We start from the raw sequence: 23,613 nt of genomic DNA on the forward strand, positions 1-23,613 counted from the left end.
AATCTTCATTGCCATTTAAGTGAAATTACTGAACTTAAATATACGAGCTTGATAAAAAATGATCGTTCTAGAAGAAAATTTCAAATGGCACTTAGAGGCTTTTGCAACTGAATATATATATATATATATATTTATTTATTTATTGAAAGCATTGGACTTTTGGAACCTATATTAAATGATTATAAGAATCAGTTTCCTTAAATTAGCCAACTTTTGCCTTATAGTAGGCCTATGCTTTTCACGCCCTTCTGCAGCACTTACTAGAAATATAGGACACTTTCAGATTTCAGCTTTACACTGACTATTCAGTCTTCTTTGTCCCATAAAATCCTTGACTGCATGCAGCACAGTTGAGGCTTTACTGAATGTGCCTTTATTGCTTTTTAAATTCCATCATTTGTGTATCTGAGCATCCACACCTGGGTCAGCTGTGATGTTGCCATGGAAACCAGGTTTAGCACAGGGGGTTACAATCAGATGTTTTGAAGGAGGGAAACAATAGCTTTGCTTTAATTGTTTTTATTATGAAAATCAATTTGCAGATTTATTAGAGAATATTTGCAGGTATATATCTACACATATATTAGTATATGTACACAGTATTTTCCTTCATTTGGGATGCGTTAGCACAGCATACCATGTCTTAGGAAGACTATTGCTAGGACATATCATAGTAGTTGCTAATAGTTATAATCAAAAAGAACTTTTGTAAAATATTGTACAAAAAATAAAATAATAAAATGCAGAGGATTTAAGTTGAAAAGTCACTTCACAGTTTTGTAGCTTGCCCTCATGCTGGCTAACATCAAGTGGGACCATGCGTAGTCTGAATTATGAAATGGAAGTCAACATTTACATACGTTTCACTGTCCATTCCATTACCCTTAGGCATTTAAAGTGCTCACTGTGTAAACCAGATCTAGGATAGCAACTATGCATGAATGAGAATCCAGATAGATGTATAGAAAGTCCCCTGGGATTCCAGCCAAACACATGAACAGTGATTGAAGAGCTTTAAAAGGAATTGTGTCCATGGCTCATGTCTTTACATGTAGTGTTACATTCTTTACATACAATTTACAAGTATTTACAATAAAAAGTGCATGATAAAATGTGGTTCACACTTCACAGACTGATTTTATACACGGAACTGGTAGGCATTGGCATTGCGGAGGCAAGTCCATGTTGTCAAGCCAACCAAGAGGATCACAGGTAGCTGACACTCTTCAGAGAGCGCAGACTTCCCGTGCATGTAAATACAAGAAGCTCTGCAGTTTTCCTCTCATGCAGCTTGCAGCTCTAATGGTATCAGCAGTGACTCATGCACCAGCTGAGTGGGCTTTATAGAGATTGGACACACAGATTCGGTTACAATGGATCTGAATACAGTCTAAACTTCAAACACAAGATGGATGAGGCGTTGTCCCTATAATTTAGAAAAATCGGCAAAACTCTGCAAAGTGATAAAGAGGGATTTATGACTCTATAAACCATGCAGAGCGGAACTACTGTCACCAGTAGGGAGGTGGTAAATTATAGCACCATTTTTAAGGGATGAATGTGTTGGTGGGGCATCCAGGGAACTAATATTAAAATATTAATCAAATACATCAGTCAGAGGCAACAAGCTGTCGTATTATTAGCTGACAGTAAACCAATTATGTTTTCAGTTCTATTGCAATGCGTGTCACAGTATATCAGTAGATAGAAATTTGAATTTAGTTATAATGTTTGATATATACTTATTTTTAATAAGTTACTTTTTTTTCATACATGGTTGTTGTTATTATAATAGCAGGTGTCATTCAAAATTCTTTATTTACAGGACAGTTCAAACTAAATAAACCTCTGCACACTTCTGTTGAACCCTGTTCAAAAACTAGCTTTTTACAGAGCATAACATGGATAAAATAACGTTGTCTGCCTTTAATGTAGAACCTGAAAACATATTAAAGGGGCTCTTTAGGGCATCATTTGTACAAGGCAATCAGCTGGTTAAATAAAAATAAAATGCTATACAATCAAGGCCCTTTTTGAACTCAAAGGTTTCTTTTGTCAAAGGCTGATTTGCAGGGTGATTGCATTCTCTTACTGAAATTGAAACAGGTTGGCGGTATTCCTAAGGACCATGAAGGACACAAAAACTGAATTTGTTTCGAGCCAAAAACTCTGTGATGTGAATAAAATGGTTCATTCTGGAAAAAAAAAACTGTTAAAATGTTTGAACAACAAATGCTTCTTTATCGTAAAACTTTTTTAACTCTCATATATCTACACTTCAATGTTCACATAGTCTCTGATAAATTGGGTGAGAAGACTTGCTTGTGTTAGGAAAGCCACAATTTAGTTTTGCTGCCAAAACACACCTCCTCCAAATGCATTCATTTCCTGATTGATTTTAAGAGAGCTACATTTGTTATTGTTTCAATTATACTTGAAAATATGAGCAGTTCATCTTGAGGAAAAATAAGATGGAGAATCTGGCTCTCTCTAAACCAGTGGGGAAGCCATACGTGTCTACATTTTGAGCAGCTGAATGCCAGAGATGATGGTAATGATGATGAAGATGATGATGAGTGCTTGCTGCTTTACATAGAGTGCATCTGCATGAAAAGTGAAGTGTCTATATGCTTTCAGATTTTAGAACTACCTTGATGAAGGTAATAATTTTATAAAGCATCAAATATTTCTCTGGTATTTTGCTCATGCTTAACAAAATGATTGTCTTAAATATTGATTGATATTATTTAAGATATGAGGACATGTAAAATCATCAAAATGTTATGAGGATAATGAATAAAAGTGGATTCTACACAACCTGAACCAAAGGATTAAAGGGTAGTTAGACTATTATTGTTAAATACTGACCTTATTTCCTCAATCTGACAAGTTCTGCAAAGTCTTATGTTTGGATAACATGTAAATATAAAAGTCTGTATCTGCTTTAGCAACGCAGCTGCAACCATTCAATAAAAATATGTGAAAAAAAAGGGCTGTGTAGCAATCGATTGCTGTCTGAATATTTCTCAGATGTGAGAGATGGTGGTGATGCTCTGTAAAATAATAGAAACAGACAAGGCAATGTGAATGAGATAGGGCTTGTTAAGGCCAAAGACTGATGGTGAAGGATGAAATCTATGAAGTCAGAGTGAAATCCTTGTTATCGGAAATAAGCATGAAATGTCAAATAACACCATCTCCATTCATTTTTCTCTCCTCTCTCTCAGTTCCTTTCCTTTGTCATTTTATCACTCTATCACTCTGCTTTATCTCACTATGTTCCCGGTTCTGCCTCTAACAAGTGGTCTACATGATGCTGCATTTCCCTTTCAGCTTGTCAGCCCTGCTTTGCTTCCCAGAACGCTTGCCATCGATGTTCAAACTCATGTTCCTCTTCTTCTCCAAGTTGAGAAGCTCCTGGAACAGCTCAGTGACATTGTGGTTAGTCTTAGCCGAGGTCTCCATGAAAGCACACTTCCAGGTCTTGGACTGGGCCTCTCCATCCTCGGTCTTGACTTCCCGTTGAGTCTCGTCACTCTTGTTCCCCACGAGCATGATTGGGATGGCCTCTACGTTGCCTTTGATAGCGAGAATCTGCTGGTATATGGGCTTTAATTCTTCCAGGGACTGCTTACTAGTGATGGAGTAGACCAGGATGAAGGCGTGACCCTTGGAGATGGACAGACGCTGCATGGCAGGGAACTGGTGGCTGCCCGTTGTGTCTGTGATCTGCAGGGTGCAGACACTTTTGTCACAGCTGATCACCTGCCGATACGTGTCCTCCACCGTCGGGATGTAGGTGTCCCGGAAAGTGCCTTTGACAAAACGGAGCACAAGTGAGCTCTTCCCCACACCCCCTGCGCCAAACACCACCACACGGTAGTCGTTGCTTTGTTCGGGCATCTTGAGCTTTCAATTGAGCCGCTCGCTTTTTAGACCTAATAGAGAAAAAAAGAAACATTTAGATGATTGCGTATTGAATAGCCTCTGGGTTCTGAAACTTTTTGATGCCAAGGACCACCAAATATGATCCTCATCCTAAAAAATAAAAACAGCTATTTAATTAATATCTTAAGTCAATATGTTGATTTTGAAAACCCTGTAAATTTCGTGATTTTTAAATCACGTAAAATGGCTGCATCCGAAATCGCATACTTCCCTACTATATAGTAGACGAAAAACAGTAACAGTAAAAGAGTAAAAAGTACCCGGATGACCTACTTCTTCTGTCGAGAATCTGAATCTGAAGTGATATTTTCAAACAGAGGCTGTATCTGAAATCACATAATCTCTTGAGACTTATTTTGAGAATTACTTCACAACGGCTAAAAAAGTACATTATATATAGTATGAATGTGTGTGTAATATGAATGTAATCTGGACGTACAACATCAGTTGCGTCGCTTCACTGCCATTCATAAATCCTCTCCCGTGGCCTAGATAGTAAAGTGTCCATCGTATGCATACTTCAGGTTCAAGTCACTTTCGTCAGAGTAAGATGGTGATGTACGTTCTTTTTATCAACCACACAAAAATACAACAAGGTTTTTAAATCTATAGGTACAATTAAACAACTAAGTCATTCCTTAAAAAAATAATAAAATGTATGTGGAATTGAATAGATCATAAATCACCCAACATTTTGTCAGTTGTTTATATTTCTGAGGATGAGTAACCATCCCCACTATGAAACCTCACTCCTAAAAATCATACATCATACTGTACATCACATTTATTCTGATAGGCTGTGAATGTACCACGTCACAGCGTGTTCAGTATACACACTGTAAAAAATTATTTGTTATCACAACTTTTAATCTTTTGTCAAATCAACTTAGATAATTAATGTGGTTCAGATAACATAATATTTTGAGTTTCTATTTATAAAACCAATCTCTTTGTTGTATTAACTCAATTTTTTTATTTCAATAAACTCAAAATTTTAAGGCAACCAGGTAACTTACTTTTTTAAGTTAAACCAACAATAATTTTTTACAGTGAGAAGAATTGCTAGTGACTGGAAACACATCAGGCATATTTAGGACACACCGTGACCGTAGGTCCTATTTAAATCTATCATGCTTTAAACATTTAACATGATCATAATTTATTTACTGGGTATTTATCTTTACTTCATCAAAGTTACAGGTTTGACACAACATTTAGGGATGTTTTGCATCTAGACAGGACTCAAATGGCTTTTCTAAAGAAAGAGACATGAGCTTTGTCATCCATCATGCTATGAAATCACAATGCAACTCATCATAATGTATCTGTGCTCTGCCCTTAGACACTCTCATGCTTTCACTGCAGTTTATAACAGTGCATTATTTATTGCCTTAGAGCCAAAACAATAATTCTAAACAGTTTTCTGCTCCTAAGCACACATCCTTCAGATGGTGGCACTATCTATCTGTCTGAGTGCAAAACGGGTTTTAGATTTTTTTTTAATTAGCTTTTATATGTGCATTTTAATGTTCTCATGAATAATTTACCCAAGACACAGACCATATCCATCAGTGTCGAAGAACCACAAACATAGAACACACATCGAATCGTGTAAAGATTATGCAGAAGCAAGCAAGAACTCAATTTCCAGGCTTTAGGTTTACACCGATTTTATCCTCAGTAATCAATACCTCAATTTGAGACAACTTCAGTGAAACTACCACACTTTTAGCAAGATTTCTGCTGGACTTCCATCAAAAAGTACAGATTAATCTGGAATGTGCATCAGACATATATGAAACCGTCATGATATGTGAAGGACATTATAGGGTCAGAAATCTTGAACCTTGAATCTTGGTGGAGGGATTCTTGTCCATTTACAGTTTTTAACAATCGCTGTGGCACTAATATCAGAACCTTGATGTGATTTTTCAAAGCTCTAGACTGAAAAAACTTACAACTGGTGATCAAAATGCAATATTTTACAAAATAAAACACTTTTTTCAATTGCTTGAATACAAAGTTAATTTGTTCATTGAACTAAGATCACCTGTTAAAATGACACGACATAACATCAAAATATTACCATTTCAAAATGCAATACTTTTCAGGATCACGCACTACATCTGAGATGACTTTATATTCATTATGAAGATCTAACTGTGAACTGATCAAGATGATGCTGTTGCATTACTATTAATGCATAGTTTAATAGAAACTGAGAAACAATTTTCCACGTTTAGATCGTGAATGTTTCAGGATAACAAGATCCATTAATACCAATTACCATGAACCAATTGTAATACATTATCTATGGATGTAATATTTCCTCATAATTCTTTATCAGACACTTTCTATGGTCCCACATTTCCACACAATATTTCCATTTTTTGTATTACTGTATGATGAATTCTAAACAGTTGAGAGTGCCATTCTTGTTTTGTAAAGTAATTTTACAACAGAAAAAGTGGGTTAGTGGGTTTTGTTTTTTAGGATTGTGATTTATGAGTGACAAAGCGTGTTACAACCGTTGCTAGTGTTGTGGAAGAATGGCTTGATTTTAGACCTGTATAAAGTGTTTTGGTAGTTTTATTGCATTTTGAAAGTGAATCTTACCACATCAGTAACATCATGAAATGGAAACTGCCAAGAAAACTGCTTAATTAGTCTATCTCAACGTTTTTTAACAAGACAGGTTAGTGCACATGTAGGGATGTGGAAATGCTTCTCAAAGCTGGCTGCCCTCCAAAAATTCTTCATATTTTCATCCAGCATTATGACACCAGGCTACTTACAGTCAGGGCTTAAATGCAGCAAACATGCTTGGCAGGGTGCAGCAATCCCAACAGCAGTCAAGCTCTCATCTGAGAGAAGCCCTGGTGCCTCTCCCCCTCTCTAACACCCTGTGTGCTGTCAAATCAATGAGCAGAGGACACTGAGCCTTTGATCAATGCTAGTGTCTGCGGATTTCAGAACTCTGACAGGCTGGTGCCCCCCTCTCGCCCCTCTTAAGGTGTCACGCTTGTTTCTGCGCTGTGAGTGATGTCAGTCTCACTCGGAGTGCTGTGTTATCTATTCTAAGTCCTTCGCGGAAGGACCGGAGAGCCGCCGAGCTTATTAATGCCGTTACAGCGCCTCGCTATTCAGCCAAACTCTAATATAAATTAAGTTTGGCACAAGGAGAGATTATAATGCATGTGCCTCATTCAAGGTATCCCAAGCACTCTCGCAGCAATGTGCTGATGCCACCGGATTTGGGAATGACCTTGCTTTTACTGAAGTGAATTGTGGAATATATCACTCAGACATTAGGATTCGAAAGGTAATGTTTGCTGAATAGCACACGGGCATCATGCCACATACTCTTAAACAATCACAGTAAATGGAAGTGCGGGCTCAGTATGCTGGCGGTTCCACACAGTGACGTGCATAGAAAACGGAGTTGGAAACAATATATACAGACAAATTACTCTGTTACTCAAATTACTCTAGAAATTACTTTCTGATTTTATTGTGAATCATTGGTGCATGTTATTCCAAAGAAAAGTTCTTCACAGTCTTGAAGCAAAATGTATTAACTTGCTGTTCTTTTGAATGACTTTCCCTTTCTGCTGTTATCCCATAGGCATTACTAGATATATAAGTGTTATAGGCGCTAGTTTAATAAACTCACATTTGGCCTGGGCAAGCTGGTAAACATGGCCTCATTACTAACACCAGCATCTTTCTTAAAAATATAGTATTTATTTATTTATTTATTATTTAAAATCATGTTCTTCCACTTCTAAATATGTCACATTATGAAAGTAAAATAGGTTGTGAACCGGAGTTATGCGGACTGAGAATGCCTGAATTTTAATTCAATTTGAAGCAAGTGGGAATTTTTAATTAAATTTCTACAATTTTGAAAAAAAAAACTAGCTAGCAATCTTACATTACTTTTTAAATTACAATCTTACCAATCAACCACTGAATATTTCCCAGTAAACAATTTAAAGAATGTTAAGAATGTTTCGAAAAATGTACTAATATAATTGAAATTCATACAACTGTAGACAGACAGATAGACAGATATATTGATAGATAGACAGACAGACAGATATATATATATATATATATATATAGAGAGAGAGAGAGAGAGAGAGATAGATAGATAGATAGATAGATAGATAGATAGATAGATAGATAGATAGATAGATAGATAGATAGATAGATAGATAGATAGATAGATAGATAGATAGATAGATAGATAGATAGATAGATAGATAGATAGAAAACTGGATTCCACGACCATCAAGCCGAGTCCATTAGCCAAATTCTGCTCTAATCTGAGTGAGAAGCTTTGCCGCATAATATACTGTAAAGAGCTGCTTTCTCTTTATCAGTCAAACCAGGCTTTCCCTCTGGCAGTTTCTATTGCATATCTGCATGAATACCTATTTTCTATCGAAGAAAAAAGGATTTTCGATTCAGAATTGACTCTCATTCTGTGGGAATCAGATATGCCTCACTTTACTGCATACTAAAGATACTAGCAGGAGATGGAGAGGCATATGCATGCACACATTACTGTTCACATGTTCACTGGGCTGAGAAGAGAACAACGGTCTGAGTCTGAGACCAATTGATCTCTCAGTGCTCTGGGAAATCAAACTTGGGTAAAAGCATTTGTTATTGCACGCACAGACAAAAACAGAAAGATTTTTCTGATTAGGAAACAGAAAAATAGCCAAGGTTCCATGAAATACATGATTTAGTATTGTCATTATCTTTTTCTTGTGGTGAAAATAAAAGCCAAGCATGCTTTTTGTAACTGTGATCAAAACTACAATTTCTAAACAATGACCAAGTCAATCAAGGAGGAAAAACAGATCAATGAGTTTCTTTTGGTTGTTGTTCAGATATAAAATTCAGATGCATTGCAATAATGAAGAAATTCATTTTAGAAAACTGAAGAAAAATAATTAATGCGATAAATCACCCAAAAGTGAACATTCTGTTATCATTCATTCATCCTCTTGTTGTAATACTTATCATTCATCCAAACCTGTAAGACCTTTTCTTTCTTCCAGAATATCTACCTTTGAGTTCCACAGAAGAAAGTCATACATGTTTGAAACAACATAGATTTTCACTTTTGTGTGATCTATCCCTTTGAAATTGATGGGTCTTTATGCCACATGTGTGTGTTTGTGTATTACACGGTGTTTATAGAATAGTAGCTAAAAATTCGGACTCTTTGGGGAAGCAGGGTTACAGCCTAAAAATACCCCATACACCATCTGCCATTTCTCTGCGCCAAATGTTGCTGGATTAGCCCAGTCTTATTCATTCAGCTGTGCAGGGGCATGAGAAAATGCTGTCTTGATATAAAACAGTGTTGTAAATAAATACTGGCCAGACTAAATCTAACTCTCGCCTTGCAGAAATCAGTAGAGCCTATCAGATTCTATTAAACAAACTAGCATAATAATATTCAATGCAAATGCAATTATGTCTAAATCATTGATGCATATCCTGACAGCAAAATTAACTTAAAAAAAAAAAAAAAAAAAAAAACCAATGGAGTTTAAAATATTGGACAAAAAAATGTATTCCACAGAAGAAAAAAGTCATAGTTTAGAATGAAATGAGGATGATTAAATTAAATGATGACAGAAATTAAATTTTGGGGTGAACTACCTTTAAATACATCTTTACAATAACACTAAAGGACATTAATGCAATAAAAAAACAGTGCTGCACAAGACGGCAAAGAGAGCAAAACATTTTTTAAAGTAATAATACAGAGTTAACAATATGCCTGACATCATATTGTAACACTAACCTCATGAACTCAGAACAAATGACTATACGTAACTGCTTCATCTGACTGGCTCACTCTGTTACAGTTTACCTTACCATGAGTGTTCTGCAGTTTTACTGTGTCCCTGCCAGCATTGCAAGAAACAACTCTCTTGCTCTTGTCGATCAGTCCGTCAAACAGATTGCTCCTCTGTGGACTGGGCTTAGAGGCTAATCATTGCGCTTTACCTTGTCTGTCCTGCTGGATGTGCTTCCAGTGACCCAATTCAAAGGATTTAAAACTGCCAGCATGCATCCACGCCACAAAGCAAAGCTCCTGTGAGGCCGCAGCTGAGGGACAGAGTGCATGAAGGTCTGATATATTAACTATGAGATCATGCAAGATCACTGTAAACTGCAGTTTATACTGAGATAATAAGATGTGTTTTTGAGAAGCTTTGTGTTTCATCTCATGGCCTACGCACTGCCGAACAACTTGCATCTTAAAACCTTATGCTCAACTAAGACCTTAGGGTGTGGAGCTAAATCAAATGTATGGATTGTTCTCCACAAATAAACTCGATTGATTTATAGCTGCCTGAGAACTTGAACATGCATTTGGCCTAAGGCTGGTCCAGGAGCTTAGTACCTTTTTCTCCATTAGCTGCTATACCTCAAATTAACTGTTAATGGCATTGCATCTCTTTTTCTCAGCTAAACTGGTGGGGTTAAGTGGGTGGTAAGCTGTATGGGTTTAGATACTTAATCAGTTAATCTCAAATGAGCATGCTTATTAAATTCATCATGAGCATTTCATTATTTTGAGGGATAATTGCAGCCTTTATGTGTGTGATACAGTCACATGGCTTGTTCTCTTCCCTTTGAGCTACATTGTTCTTTCAGGTAAACTTGTAATATATTTAAAGGAAAAAAAAGTGAACACAGATTTAGATAGATTTCTAATAGGGGTGTAAATCAGGCGTTTCATCACGATATGATGTATCATGATACAATATTTGCTGATACCTCAAAACAAACATGCCATGATACTATTACGATTCGATTCGATTCAGAGGCCGGAGATCAAAATATGGATATCTGTCACTATAGATTTCTGAGAGAGAAGAACAGGCCTGGTAAACCCACCAGGATAACACTTGACCCCCTCAATTCAGAAATACTTTAAGGTGCACTCAGTAAGGCTGTGTCCGAAATCCCCCCATACTCTAATAGTTGATATTGAGAGGACAGTAGTGGACAGGACATTATTGAGTGCACTCATTCAATCCCAAAATGCACCTCAGTAAAGAGTGCACAGCCAAATATAATCAACAGCTAGCTGTTGAATAATACCCAAGCACTATGAGCATTGTGCCAAATGAATTCCTGCTTCTCGCAGACTCGCACCACTTCCGTTGAACTCAGTGTCCGAATTCACTCGCTCATTTTCATTCACTCATTCAGTGGACTATTAGTGGAGTAATGTATGAAATCATGAATGAGGGAATAGGGCACTTCCAAACTTTCCTGAGCACTTCCCCTCTGGAGAATCTCCACCGCCATTTTGAAGTGCGTTCAACTTCATCAAGTGGACGTTTATTTGGACAGACCCTCGACCCCTCGATTTTGACAGAGGGAGCGAGTCTACTAAACATACACTTCAGACAGATCCATAGACCACAATGCACCATGATTGTGACGTCACAACAGATTGCGCTTAATTTACCCCCACTCCACATAAATCTAGTGTCTGATATTGGCGTTATTTTGACATTTAACCACATTTAATAGGCTACTTGTTGTAGCTACCATTAAGGTGACTGTTTTTTAACAGTTATAGTTTATTGTATAGTTATTTTCGCTTGTGTATTTTTTAATATTTAATATTTAATTTAAATATATTCATATTTAATATTTGTTTATATTAATTTTTTTTAACAGCCCAAACGTACCTACAGGCCTAGAATGGTGCATAAAACAAATTCATAAGGAAACAAACTGCAGCTCCATAGCAGATTCCAATAGCCTGGCAACTCACCATAGACACGGCTCAATCCGAGGGGCGGGATAAACGGCTGTCTTTCAAATTCCCTCTGCACGCAATAGGACAGCGCTTCAACCAACCAGAGCATTTTCCCAGCAGCAAAGCTAGTTGATAGATTCAACTTTTGCCATATCTGGCCGGCGAAACTACGAACACATCTTCCTTTTTTTAAGAATGACTTAAGTGCCGTTCTTTGCTCTTTTCTCAAAGAAAAACTTAACTCCAAGTCCTCCAGAGTCGCGGCCAAAGCCGATTCGAAAGACTGTTCGCCAGAAGCAGCAACTCTTCTTTGTTTTCAAGTAGCAGCAACCGTTGCAACTCTGTCGTCATTATGTTAAGCCCGCCCCGTCTACTCTATACACGATGTGATTGGCCTGGCCCAATTTAGGTTTTTGCAGCTGGAAAGTCAATGGAGAGTTGCTAGACTACCCTGGCTGCAAAATACATTTTGCTGCCGCTAGGGTGCGTCTAGATTTCTAGGCTAGGATTCCAAGTGATCAAGGGCTGACTTAGGGTGTTCCATTTAAACACATTGCAAAGGTTCCACCAGTAGTGGGCACTCATGCAACGAAAGCAATGACGTACATCCAAGTGAACGAGACGGAGGGAAGTTAGCGAGGGAAGGGCATACAAATTTGGACTTAAACGCAGCCATTCTAAGCAATTATTTGCCTCTTATTCGTCCCAAAAGTATAGCAGTAGCAGAGTGTCATCTTTATACATGGATGCATGACGTTTATGATGCTTTGCACCTTTTGTTTTATTTTATTTTTTTTTTCTTCATATTTTTGTCTCATTCTACTGACTATGATCATAAATGCAGGCCTTTTATTTATTTAGTTTATTTTAGTAATTTTGTCAATTGCATGACATGACTGGTCATGTGATGTCAACATGTCAGCATCCACAAGGGGCGACCCCTTCTGTGTGGAACATAACAGTTTTTTCTAGAAATCAGATGTGGCTGAGTCATCTCATGTTGTACATCATTTTAATTACATTTCTCTATGTACAGCTCATTTAGGCTAAGTATGTGCAAAACTTTTTAATTAGCAAAACATTACCTTTAAATCCCATTAAACCATTGGCCAGATGAGGTGAAGAGGTCTCAAAAGGATTTAAACACTACTATTAGGCTACTACTTCTGTTACTTATAAAAGCATACTATAGAAAAGTGTTTCGACTTTTCTCGTTAAGCACGTTAAAGCATCCTATTATTGCCTCTGGTGCAATAGCCTACTAAAAACTGATGCACTTCTGCGAATTAGTCCCCATATAAATTGCTGCATTAGATTCCATTATGAGCGCAGCCTGCATCATGTTCCGCAACAAGACTGCCATAAGAGTCATGCATTGGCTGTATACGATGATATATTATTATACTAATGCATTATGCACCCAATACGACGTCAGCAAAGCGCGGGTCCTCTTTCTCAATGTTCACGTTGCACAACCAAATCTGTAGCCCGTTTTGTCACTAAATTCTCCATGTAATTTCATTAATAAAAGGCATTTTAATGATGCAGAGTGACATGAATATACAATGAATATACATAGGCTATCCTATGTTTCCCACTAAATGGATGACTGATCCTGGGCATGTGCTGGTTAACTGTTTGTCGCACACACACCTATACATTTATCAAATATTGAAAATGTATATGCTGCTACATATGCACAAGCTCAAGCGCGTGTAAATGGAAATCTCCACGGTATAGTACGCATGTATATGTTATTTATATAATCACGGAGCCGGTTGTTGGACACAGGAGTAAACTAAGAGTTCAGCATCACCATATCATACGCAGCCCGTTTCATTCATAAAGAAGAGACTCTCCATAGCACTCGTGGTGCGGTCATTCACATGTCTTCATTGACGGATAGCTATATGTTGGCAAAACACGTTTTGTTTAGAAGCATATTTCATTCTTAACAATTTTCGTTTTAATTAGGCTACTATTTATGGTCAAAGAAAAAAAAGCCATAGTTACAGTTATTGTCATTGCCGCTAACACATGATGTCCATCCAAAACAGAAAATGCTGCAAGTATTCAGCAGTCAAAGTCTAACTGAAATCTCTGTATAGGCTACTGCTTGTCCGGGTTGCTTATGCTGTGCAATAAAGAAAAGAGGGGAAAAAAGACACAATATACCAAAGGCGCTAAATAAATTAATTGATTTCATACGTCGGCGCGCGATTCGACTCACCTACCTGAACTTAACGTAGCCTATCCCGCGTGACTGATCTTTGACTGACAGCACAGATGAATGGCAGACTACGCTAATAAGGTACTAAAGCATTTTAGACTAATAATGAAGACGCGATAGAGTCCAATCTCAACGGCAGTCCTCTCTCTCTCTCTCTCGCTCTCTCGCTCTCCCTCTCTCTGTATCGCACTCACTCATACACACACACACACACACACACACACTCCTCCTCAGAATCACCATGGCTTCAGATAGAAGGTGGGAGATTTTTATCATATTGCCTACAGGAGGTGGACAAATTGTAGCTCCTAACAATATGCAGTCTCTCAATTATAATGAATCCATTCAGTACAATAATAGGCCTATATGAAATTATTTTAAATATCAAGCACTGAAACTTAAAATGTCATATATGTTTCATATTATAAAAAAACAATGAAAAAAATTATAAAAATAAATTTTACAAAATCCACTAATATAACAAAGACAAGGTAAATAAATGTAAATAAATGTATATATATATATATATACACACACACATATATACACATATACATATACACATACATATACACATACACACACATACACATATATATACATATACATATAAATGTAAATAAATGTATATATATAGCCTACATATATACTGTGTGTGTGTATATATATATATATATACATACATACATACATACATTAAAAAGCTAAATGTAAATACTTTGGGGGGAAACACATTTAAATCAACATTTAAAAATAAATTTAAAGAAAAAGTTTAAAAATTTATTTAAACACTTAAAATACATTAAAAAATATGAAAATCAATTTTTTAATAAATTATAAATTAAATAGGTAAATACGAGGAGGGTGCACATATCACTATAAAATAAAAAACATACTTGACAAAGCATGGGGTTTCTTTGAAAGTTTAAAGCTCCCTCAAAGGTGTACTCAAAGGATTTCTCAAGTGCTTTTAAAGGCATGCCTGTTCTCCATGAGGGTTCAGCCAGCATGGCATGAGGAAACACCAAATGGTGCCTCAAGCACTTTCTCATTGTTACAGTGTTTTGTGCACCATCTCACTAAGCCTGGAGGTGCTTTGGCTGTGCCTGTGGCTAACAAGGCAGACAGAAAAGTGTATAGCGGTCTCTGTCACAGTGTCTGAATCTTTTTGTTGAATCTTAGCGGGTAATGGCGCAGAGTCCCTTGAGGCAATTCAGTTTTCTTTGTCTGGCAACCAAGGTCTGGGAAGGATGGTCCATTTTAATCTCAGCTTTATATAATAACCCTTCACAAGGCACATTCTCATAAAAGTAACTGACAGAATATTGTGTAAAAGTCTGTATAATACTTAACAGGTATCAAACAGCACAATTAGAGTATCAAACAAAGGCAAGGTATAAGTCAAGAACTTAAGCACTAAATGTGTATATAAACTGGAGTTCATTAAACATGCAGAATCTTTTTGTGTGGAGAGATGGAGGCGGTATCAAATATAATCACGAAAGACAGGCTGAGCTGTGCATGATAATAGCTTGCAGGAAGCAGGAGGCCAGGCCGCAAACAGCGTGTGGATATTAGTCACCTCATAACAATGTCTGATATTCAATATTCTCCACTCCTTTTATTTCTTTCCCTTGCAAATGAAAAGAAATTAAATTGTAAAACCCCATGTCAAATACTAAGCAACAACCAAACTGAAAATTAGGTTAGGGTGATTTAAGTGATCTGTTTTTTTCTTTGAGACATTTACATTTATTTTCAATGATGTTTTTTGTCCAATGGATAAAGATCATTTTATGTATTTGTGTTTCTCTCTATAAATGCAGTATAATGTTATTAAAGTGCCTGATTAATTGTTGGTTTGTCTTGTCGGATTACATCAGACATCACATTAAATCAGTGGTGCTGTTTGTCTCCCTCTTCCTACAAGAATCAGTACTACACGGTCCAAAAAAACGCTCGATGTTAGGCTATATTCAGAAAGAGAGTAGATGCAAAAGTAGACATTAATTTTCAATACTAATAAATATATTCACTTTCCATTTATTTCAGACCAATTGCATACAATCTTGTGTGAATTTATTTACCAATTGCACAGCAGTGCTCTACATAAAGTAGTTGTAGGCTAGGCCTATTCATAGACATGCCATTAAACTTTTTGGCATCCCTATCAATTGTCCCCTTCTTAAGCCATAAAAAAAGAAAAGAAAAGAAGTTTAAATGGAAACTGTCAGTATTAGTGCTTAAACAGAATGATCATGGGTCAATACAGAACCAGATCTCAGTGAAAACACAGTTTGCTCAGTGTACTCACATGCACATGCTCTACCATTCACATTGTCCTCTTGCAATACAAAGGTAACCTGAGAATGCTGTTCCGCTATAGCTCAGCTTTTAACATGATTAAACAATCAGACAGGGATTCACACACCCTTGTTTACTTCTTGCTCGGATTCCCGTGGTATACTTGAATTCCCACTTGCACTACAACTGTTGCCTTCCCTGAACAAATATTACAGTGACATTGCCCAATTAAACAACATTGCACACACTCTGTTATGGCAGATACTTGACCTCACACTCTACACTTGCACCGTTAATATGAAAGTGCACATATTATTTGCATTTTATTTTATATATTAAATATTACATGTATATAAATATATAGGCTATAAAATGTGTGTACATGTAGATCTTCATGCTTGTGCATTCTATTTCTTAAAAAATACTAGTGTAATGGCAAAACAGACTCAATGTACAGTAAGATATAATAATCTCCCAGCTAGTTATCTCAAGGTAAATATTGAATCTATGTAATTTGGTTATCACATACAGTATATACTATATATGTACTTTCTTATGTAACATGAACAGTATGAAAATACAGTATTTCAAGCACTGCAAATGTTACTATATGTTGATTTTAAAGGGAAGGGTGCACAGACTGTTTAATCAATAAGAACTTTTCAAATAACCAAAATAACCACTCAAATTACACTTTAACAATATAAACATCAATACCAAAGTTTGTTGTTTCACTTAATCAGATCCTTAAGTTACTTAAATTATTTCAAGATTGTAGACAATTAAGGCTTCACAAATGACAAAGTAAATTCTTATTGACATTGACAATAATTGACAGCCCTGACGGTGCTGGATGCAGTAAAAAGAGCAAAAGTACATAATTATGATTACTACTTCAAATATCTCCTGTTATAAAGAATGACTCATGGCCTGTTTTCGTCCACTGATACTTGCAGCTTGAGGAGGTATAATTAGTCTTCTCAAGTTCAGCATACTGAAAGGGTGTAAAAATGGCTTCATATTTCTCTGTCCACTATGGAAAAAAACGATTAATATAACAGCTTTGTTGCATAACATCTTAATAGCCAATAGGAAATATTATACTGTGTTTCCTAATCCCCATGTATAATGCTTTAATACCCTATAACTCTTTAATAGTGCACTACTAAAATAGAGTTATTCTTGGCAAGGGTAAAGCTGGAGATACTGTATCTCCAAGCTGCCATACTTGTTTATGGAGTTCATTGTTTAGGTCTCATTTTCTGACCTCAAACCCACAATACTACCACAATAAAAGTATGAATTACTAAAGCAGCAATCTACAGAAATCAACCCCTGACCCCTGTAGTTACGTCTCAAACTCTCATGACATCATCTTGGATTGTTACCCCGTCAATCTGCATGATGAACCAAACCGGGGCTGCATCCGAAATCACATTCTTCCCTACTATATAGTGGCCGAAAAACAGTATGTCACAAAAGTAAGTCCAAATTCACATTAAGAGTAGGCAAAAAAAACCCGGATGACCTACTTCTTCCGGCGAGATTCTGAAGAGTGCATAGTATACCATGGACACATTACTATCCCATGAGGCCACTGGAGAGGATTTGTGAATGACAGTGACGCGACGCAACCGATGCTGGTAGGTCACATGATAAGGGCAACATGACGAATGTAGCACGTCCAGACTACATTAATACTATATAGAACATACTTTTTAGCAGTCAAACTTATTCAAAATAAGTACCTACTCAAGAAAGTATGCGATTTCAGACGCAGCCAAGGTGAGCCGTCAAACTGCCCAGGGAGTGCAGAAAGTAGGGGACCCAGGGTGAGATGTACACTCCTAGAGGCCACAACTTCACAAGTCTGAAGTTCAAGGTCACAATTTAAAATACCTGCACCTCAGCATCAACCTAGAGCACATACATACACTGACCTTGATCTTACAGAAAGGGAGATATGATGCATGGAATTTGACAAATTTAGTTATCATCCATGTGACCCCCAGAGCTAGACAACATAGCAAATACACCATATATCAAAACATATGTTGGTCATGCTTGAAACTAATACACTGAAAAAGACAAAATTGTGAAGACAAGCCTATTTAACTTTTCCTGAGGCAAAACAGAAGCAACATAAAGTTCAACTTTAAGTAATATTTGGTGAAAATAAATGAAGACTACAAATATAAATTTGGAGAACATGGTTTATATTTAGGCATAGCTCTTTCCAGTTTTATTTATTAAAAGACAGTGATTTAAACATTTTCTTTCATTGGTCAAAGTGCTAAAATAATGTATAGGATGAACACAAAATAGTATCCCAAGAACGTTTGTGGACCATTTGAGAAATTTAAGAACTTTTAAGGGCCATCTTGAGATGATTGCGCTGCCTGGCTCAGATGCAGTAAAGATGAATCATTTCAGTGGGTTTAAGTGACTAAATAAATGAAAAAAAAAATGTAAACACAGGGCTCCTGGTAAAATTATTCTTCATATCCCCACCTTCAAATCACTTATTCTTATCACTGTTCAGCAATGTCAAGCCTGTTGGAAAAAAGCAGAGGAAAACAAACCTAAAATTGGACCATACAGATTGCTGACAATGCCCAAATATTGATTAGCTTACACCAATGCAAAAGTGAACGAATTACATAAGACACAAGCAGTAATTTAATAACAGACTGAATATGGATTTCTGAAGACTGAGAGTTATTGTTTACCTTCCTTTGCCACACTCTCTGCTGCACTCTTGGCCTTGCCACTCAAATCGCTGACAACGTTGTCAAATGCTGCTTCATGCTTGAGGAAGAAAGGTCTCACCACACGTGTGTATATGATCTGAGAGCCATTCCATGAGAACGGAGCCATGCACCACAGCAGAAACAGGCACTGAAATATGAAAAATGCAATCCTTTTATTTCTCTTCATAAAGAAATACTTTATTCCGCAAGGATGCGTTCAATTCAACAGCTGTGACAGTCAAGACATTTATAATGTTCAGAAAGATTTCGATTTCAAATGCTGCTCTTTTGAACCGTTTTATAACATTTATCAGAAGAAATGTTACTTGAGCACCAAATCAGTATTAGATTGATTTCTGAAGGACACCGAAGACTGGAGTATGAAAACTCTCCAGAGACTGATGCTGAAAATTCAGCTTTGCCATCACAGGAATAAATAACATTTTAAAAATAGAAAACAATTACTGTAAATTGCAATATTTCATATCACTATTCTTACTGTATTTAGCTACCATAAGGGACTTCTTTCTAAAATCTTAGCAACCCCAAACTACAATGCTCTAAAATGTAGTAACATTTGAACATCAGGTTAAAGAAAACAACTGAGTTTTAAAGTAATAACTGAATATTCCTTGTGGTTTACATCAACACAGCTGGTTATTGACAATTTAGTGCTCGAATAGTCCCTTGGCCTTGACATAAAACTCAGCAACCTCATCAAACTAATCAATACATTGATTTATCATCTAACCTGTAACACTTTACACTAAGGTATCATTTGTTAACATTACTTTATGCATTAACTAAAACAAACTAACAATTAAAAATATATTTTACAACATTAACCTTTGTTAAATGTTAGTTCATAAAATGTCCATTTTCATTTGAGATCATAGTGCATTAAATAATATGTAACAGATACAACTTTTGATCTTAAATAATGTATTAGTAAATGCTGAGATTAACATTAAGATTAGTAAATGCTGTAGAAGTGTTGATGATTGTTAATTCATGTTAATTTATGCAGTTACCTAATGTTAACAAATGAAACCTTACTAGTACTCTTATAAAGTGTTACCATCTCACCACATCCACATCAAACTGTCCAAATTCATTAGACAGATCATGCCATAGTGAACATCTCATTAAAAATGATTTTTAATTAGGAATTAAAAATTGGAAAAAGTTATCCATATCATGTAAGACCTCAGTTCAACTTAGTCAGCTGCCATTCATTTGTATAAATTGGCTATAAAGCACTCAGTCAAATTTAGAACAAGGATCAAAATTGAAATGAGGCTGTTGGTCAAGTTGGCAGATAGTCAGGCATGCTAAATATACACGATGCAAAACCTCTCAGCATGACCTACATACCAATACATTTACAGTTCTCATACAGCAACCTAAAACAGATCTCCAACAAGCAAATACAATCAAAGCATAAATGAAATATGTTTTGATACTGAAACACCATACCTTCCCAGCATAGTAAAAGGGAAACCAGAAGAGGAAGATATCAGAGAAAAATTCAGCAACGCTAAAGAGTCCATAAACCACCCAGTATGTTAGCCATTTGGTGTCGTCATCTTTATTGTTACTCTCGATGGCTTTGATGCTGTATGAGGAACAGAATGAAAACAGGCCAATTCAGTGTGGGTTGCTCTCATTATTGTGCTGTGGAAACATGCATATGTGTGTGTGTGTATCCAGGTCAAAAATCTTCACCAATAAGCATACTACATTTGTGAAATTTGATGTCGCAAATACTTACGAGACATACGCTGGGTATACGAAACCAATCAAGTTGCAGAGGAGAGAGGCTCCATATCCAAATATCAAATAGAGTCCCACAATAGACACGGCACCTGCAGAACAAACAGAGACACATGATCACTGCCATTATTCAAATGAAGAACGGCATTTAGGAGCACTGATGACTTTGCATTTTGTCTCATTGTTGACACCTAACAGGATAGAACAAGAACAAACAACGGCTGCTCAAACACATATTGTTTATATCCTCCTGAGACCCAAGCATAGACTTGTTTCCTCTGTGGTGGACATTATATTTTAGCGAATATCTCAGACCATACATGTCACAGCATTAAGTCTGAATGTCCTGTAGAGACATTGCCCCAAGAACACATTAATATGCAAATTAGATGCAATGTAGATACATTGCATAGAATGGGACTACCCATTTATGGCCATTTTACCCACATATTGCATGAAGTCAAATAGTATATCAATTCACTGTGTTATATCTTTCATAACAGCTGAAAATCATCTTTATACAAAGTTTGGTTAAAAATAGCCTGAGACCTAAAAAATTTATTGCGTGTTCCCTATACGTGATCATGCAATTTCTTTTCTTAATAGGCTAAATTATCCCTGGTGTCCTCTATAAAGGTTGTGGCATAAAATATGAATTAAATATATTTTCTCAACAAACAAACAAAAAAAAAAACTCAATTTGTTTCTTATGCTCCAATGTAATGTAAAGCTCACACAAAATCTGGTTCTCAGGAGGATGTGTGAATGTAAGGGATTTTGTCCCCAATCAGGCTATGTAGTCTAGCCACTGCAATTCAGCAGTGACACTTGAAGACTTGTTTAAAAATAACCCTAGGGAGTGGCTATTGGAAGAAGAAATTAGACCCAGAGATGTCTTACAAGAAACAGCCACATCACACGATTAAGACATTTCAGGTAACCAGTCAATGCATTTGAACCACTGGACCCATTAACGCATCTGATAATGGCACTTTACAGATCATCTGCTTGATGTTTCGCATGTAGTTAAAACAAAGAGAAGTAACTGATAAACTGATGTAAATGCACCAGGGAAATGACAGATAACCCTCAGGGGAAAGCCGTGTGTGCAGCATCTGTTCTTGCCACACAAACACACACACACTCTTGTACATCTATCTTTGTGAGGACATTCATTGACACAATGCAATCTCTAGCTCCTTACCCTAGCCCTATAACATAAGTGCATAACCCAAACCCTTACCCTAAACCTGGCTACACATAATTATAACCTTATCCCTAAACCAAGTCTTGACCCTCAAACAGGCCTTTAAAGGGGTCTCAGAAAGTGAGGACGTGTAGTTTCGCAGGTCTAAAACTCAAACCGGGCCTCACAAAGATATCTGTACAAGTGTACACACACAGTAGAGTAATGTTTGATTCGTGAATGAATCATTCTCTTGATTCGAATTTCTATAATTAATTGGTTCAACCGATTCTCAAATCCGGTCTGAACCCACAGATTGTCTGAACTATTATTTAACGAAACTGAATCGTTTCAAGCGAGTCAACAACTGTCCATTGATAATAAATAAATAAATAAAAATTATATAAAACGGTAATAAACAACAGTGTGTGCGACAAATGGCTTTAATTGTACTGAGAATGGAATACCATGCCATGATGTCTGGAACCGCGTAATGACAATCAGAGCGCAAAAGAACCTCTGAATCGAGTGTGTCTCTCTCTCTCTCTGTGTGTGTGTGTGTGTGTGTGTGTGTGTGTGTGTGTGTGTGTGTGTGTGTGTGTCTGTTTACTTGGAATTCCATAATTTCAGCAGACCCATGTAGTGTAGGCTAAGTTAGCCTACAGACAGTTATCAGTATGACTCCCAAAGCCCTTTGCACTCTTTTGCAACATTCAACAAAGGCTTGACATATGGGTCACAGTAACTTCAGTTAGACCTACTTGTTAAAAGAATGAACACATAATGTAAAGAAAATAAATTTTCGACGACGGTCATGGATACAAAGGACTTTAAACTCACGGAAGTCCATCAAAGTCTGACAGCTGATAGCCAAAGCTTGAATAGCCTACATAATGTAAGGCTTACTATCCCTGACTAAATAATTAAAACTGCTTCCAAACGAAGGATTAAAACCAGTCACGTACCTGTTGCAATGTACTGTTTCTGAACTCCAGTTTTTTGCTCTAAAACAGATAGAAAATCCGTTACTACGTTCTTCTGCTTAAAAAACGCTTCATAACGTTCTGTAATAGTGTTTAACATTTTGTCCCTCCTTATTTATAGTAGTACAGCAGACCGTGACCAGGACCAGAATTGTAAACAAGTTTTCCAAGCTAAGCAAACTAACTTGGGGAAAGTTTGTCCCTCAGTCTCAGCAGCAGCACGGGACTGGCTCGTTACAGGCGGGCGCTGAGCACAAACTATATGAACCAATCGAATCTAATAAAAATATATGATTCCACCTCCCTCACAGGTGATTACGATTCTGCTGAATGCTGCTGACTAGCTGCGCCTTTTACTGAGAGCAAGGTTGCATTGAAAGAAGGAGGCGTGTTGGAGTGTAATGAAAGTATGGCTTTGTTTCAGAAGAATAAAATGTTCTCTTTTACTATTTTCCTCTTACTATCTTCATTTTACCCCCTAAATGCAGCCTTGGTTGTAGGCCTAAGCAAATTGTCTAATGCAAAGTTTCTAAATTTAAATGAGTTTTTAGGCTAACTCAAAGCTAATCCGCAAGGTTCCCTCAGACTATCATCGTCACTTATCAGCTGTAACAACAACAACAAAAAGCAGA

The 23,613-nt window shown here is 36.7% G+C and overlaps 2 protein-coding genes across 4 annotated transcripts; both read right to left on the reverse strand.

The window, feature by feature from the left end:
* Positions 1-728: 728 nt before the first annotated feature.
* Positions 729-14,173, reverse strand: diras1b (DIRAS family, GTP-binding RAS-like 1b). Of its 2 annotated transcripts, XM_079875696.1 has the most exons (3): positions 13,990-14,173; positions 13,769-13,889; positions 729-3,938 (listed from the first exon to the last, which is right to left on the reverse strand). In XM_079875696.1, the coding sequence occupies exon 3, from the start codon at positions 3,901-3,903 to the stop codon at positions 3,307-3,309; it is 597 nt and encodes a 198-aa protein (XP_079731822.1). In that variant the 5' UTR covers positions 3,904-3,938; positions 13,769-13,889; positions 13,990-14,173; the 3' UTR covers positions 729-3,306. The 2 variants fall into 2 exon arrangements, with proteins under 2 accessions (XP_079731822.1, XP_079731821.1); XM_079875695.1 differs by lacking the exon at positions 13,769-13,889.
* Positions 14,174-16,012: 1,839 nt separating this feature from the next.
* On the reverse strand, positions 16,013-23,371 carry LOC307160895 (receptor expression-enhancing protein 6). Of its 2 annotated transcripts, none has more exons than XM_079875221.1 (5): positions 22,964-23,371; positions 20,811-20,904; positions 20,516-20,654; positions 19,019-19,187; positions 16,013-18,735 (listed from the first exon to the last, which is right to left on the reverse strand). In XM_079875221.1, exons 1-5 carry the CDS (start codon positions 23,079-23,081, stop codon positions 18,728-18,730), a joined length of 528 nt encoding a protein of 175 aa, XP_079731347.1. In that variant the 5' UTR covers positions 23,082-23,371; the 3' UTR covers positions 16,013-18,727. The 2 variants fall into 2 exon arrangements, with proteins under 2 accessions (XP_079731347.1, XP_079731346.1); XM_079875220.1 differs by having other exon boundaries at positions 16,013-18,842.
* Positions 23,372-23,613: the final 242 nt, after the last annotated feature.

Source organism: Squalius cephalus (genome assembly GCF_949319135.1).
Source record: "Squalius cephalus genome assembly, chromosome: 7".
NCBI classification, from domain to species: Eukaryota; Metazoa; Chordata; class Actinopteri; order Cypriniformes; family Leuciscidae; genus Squalius; species Squalius cephalus.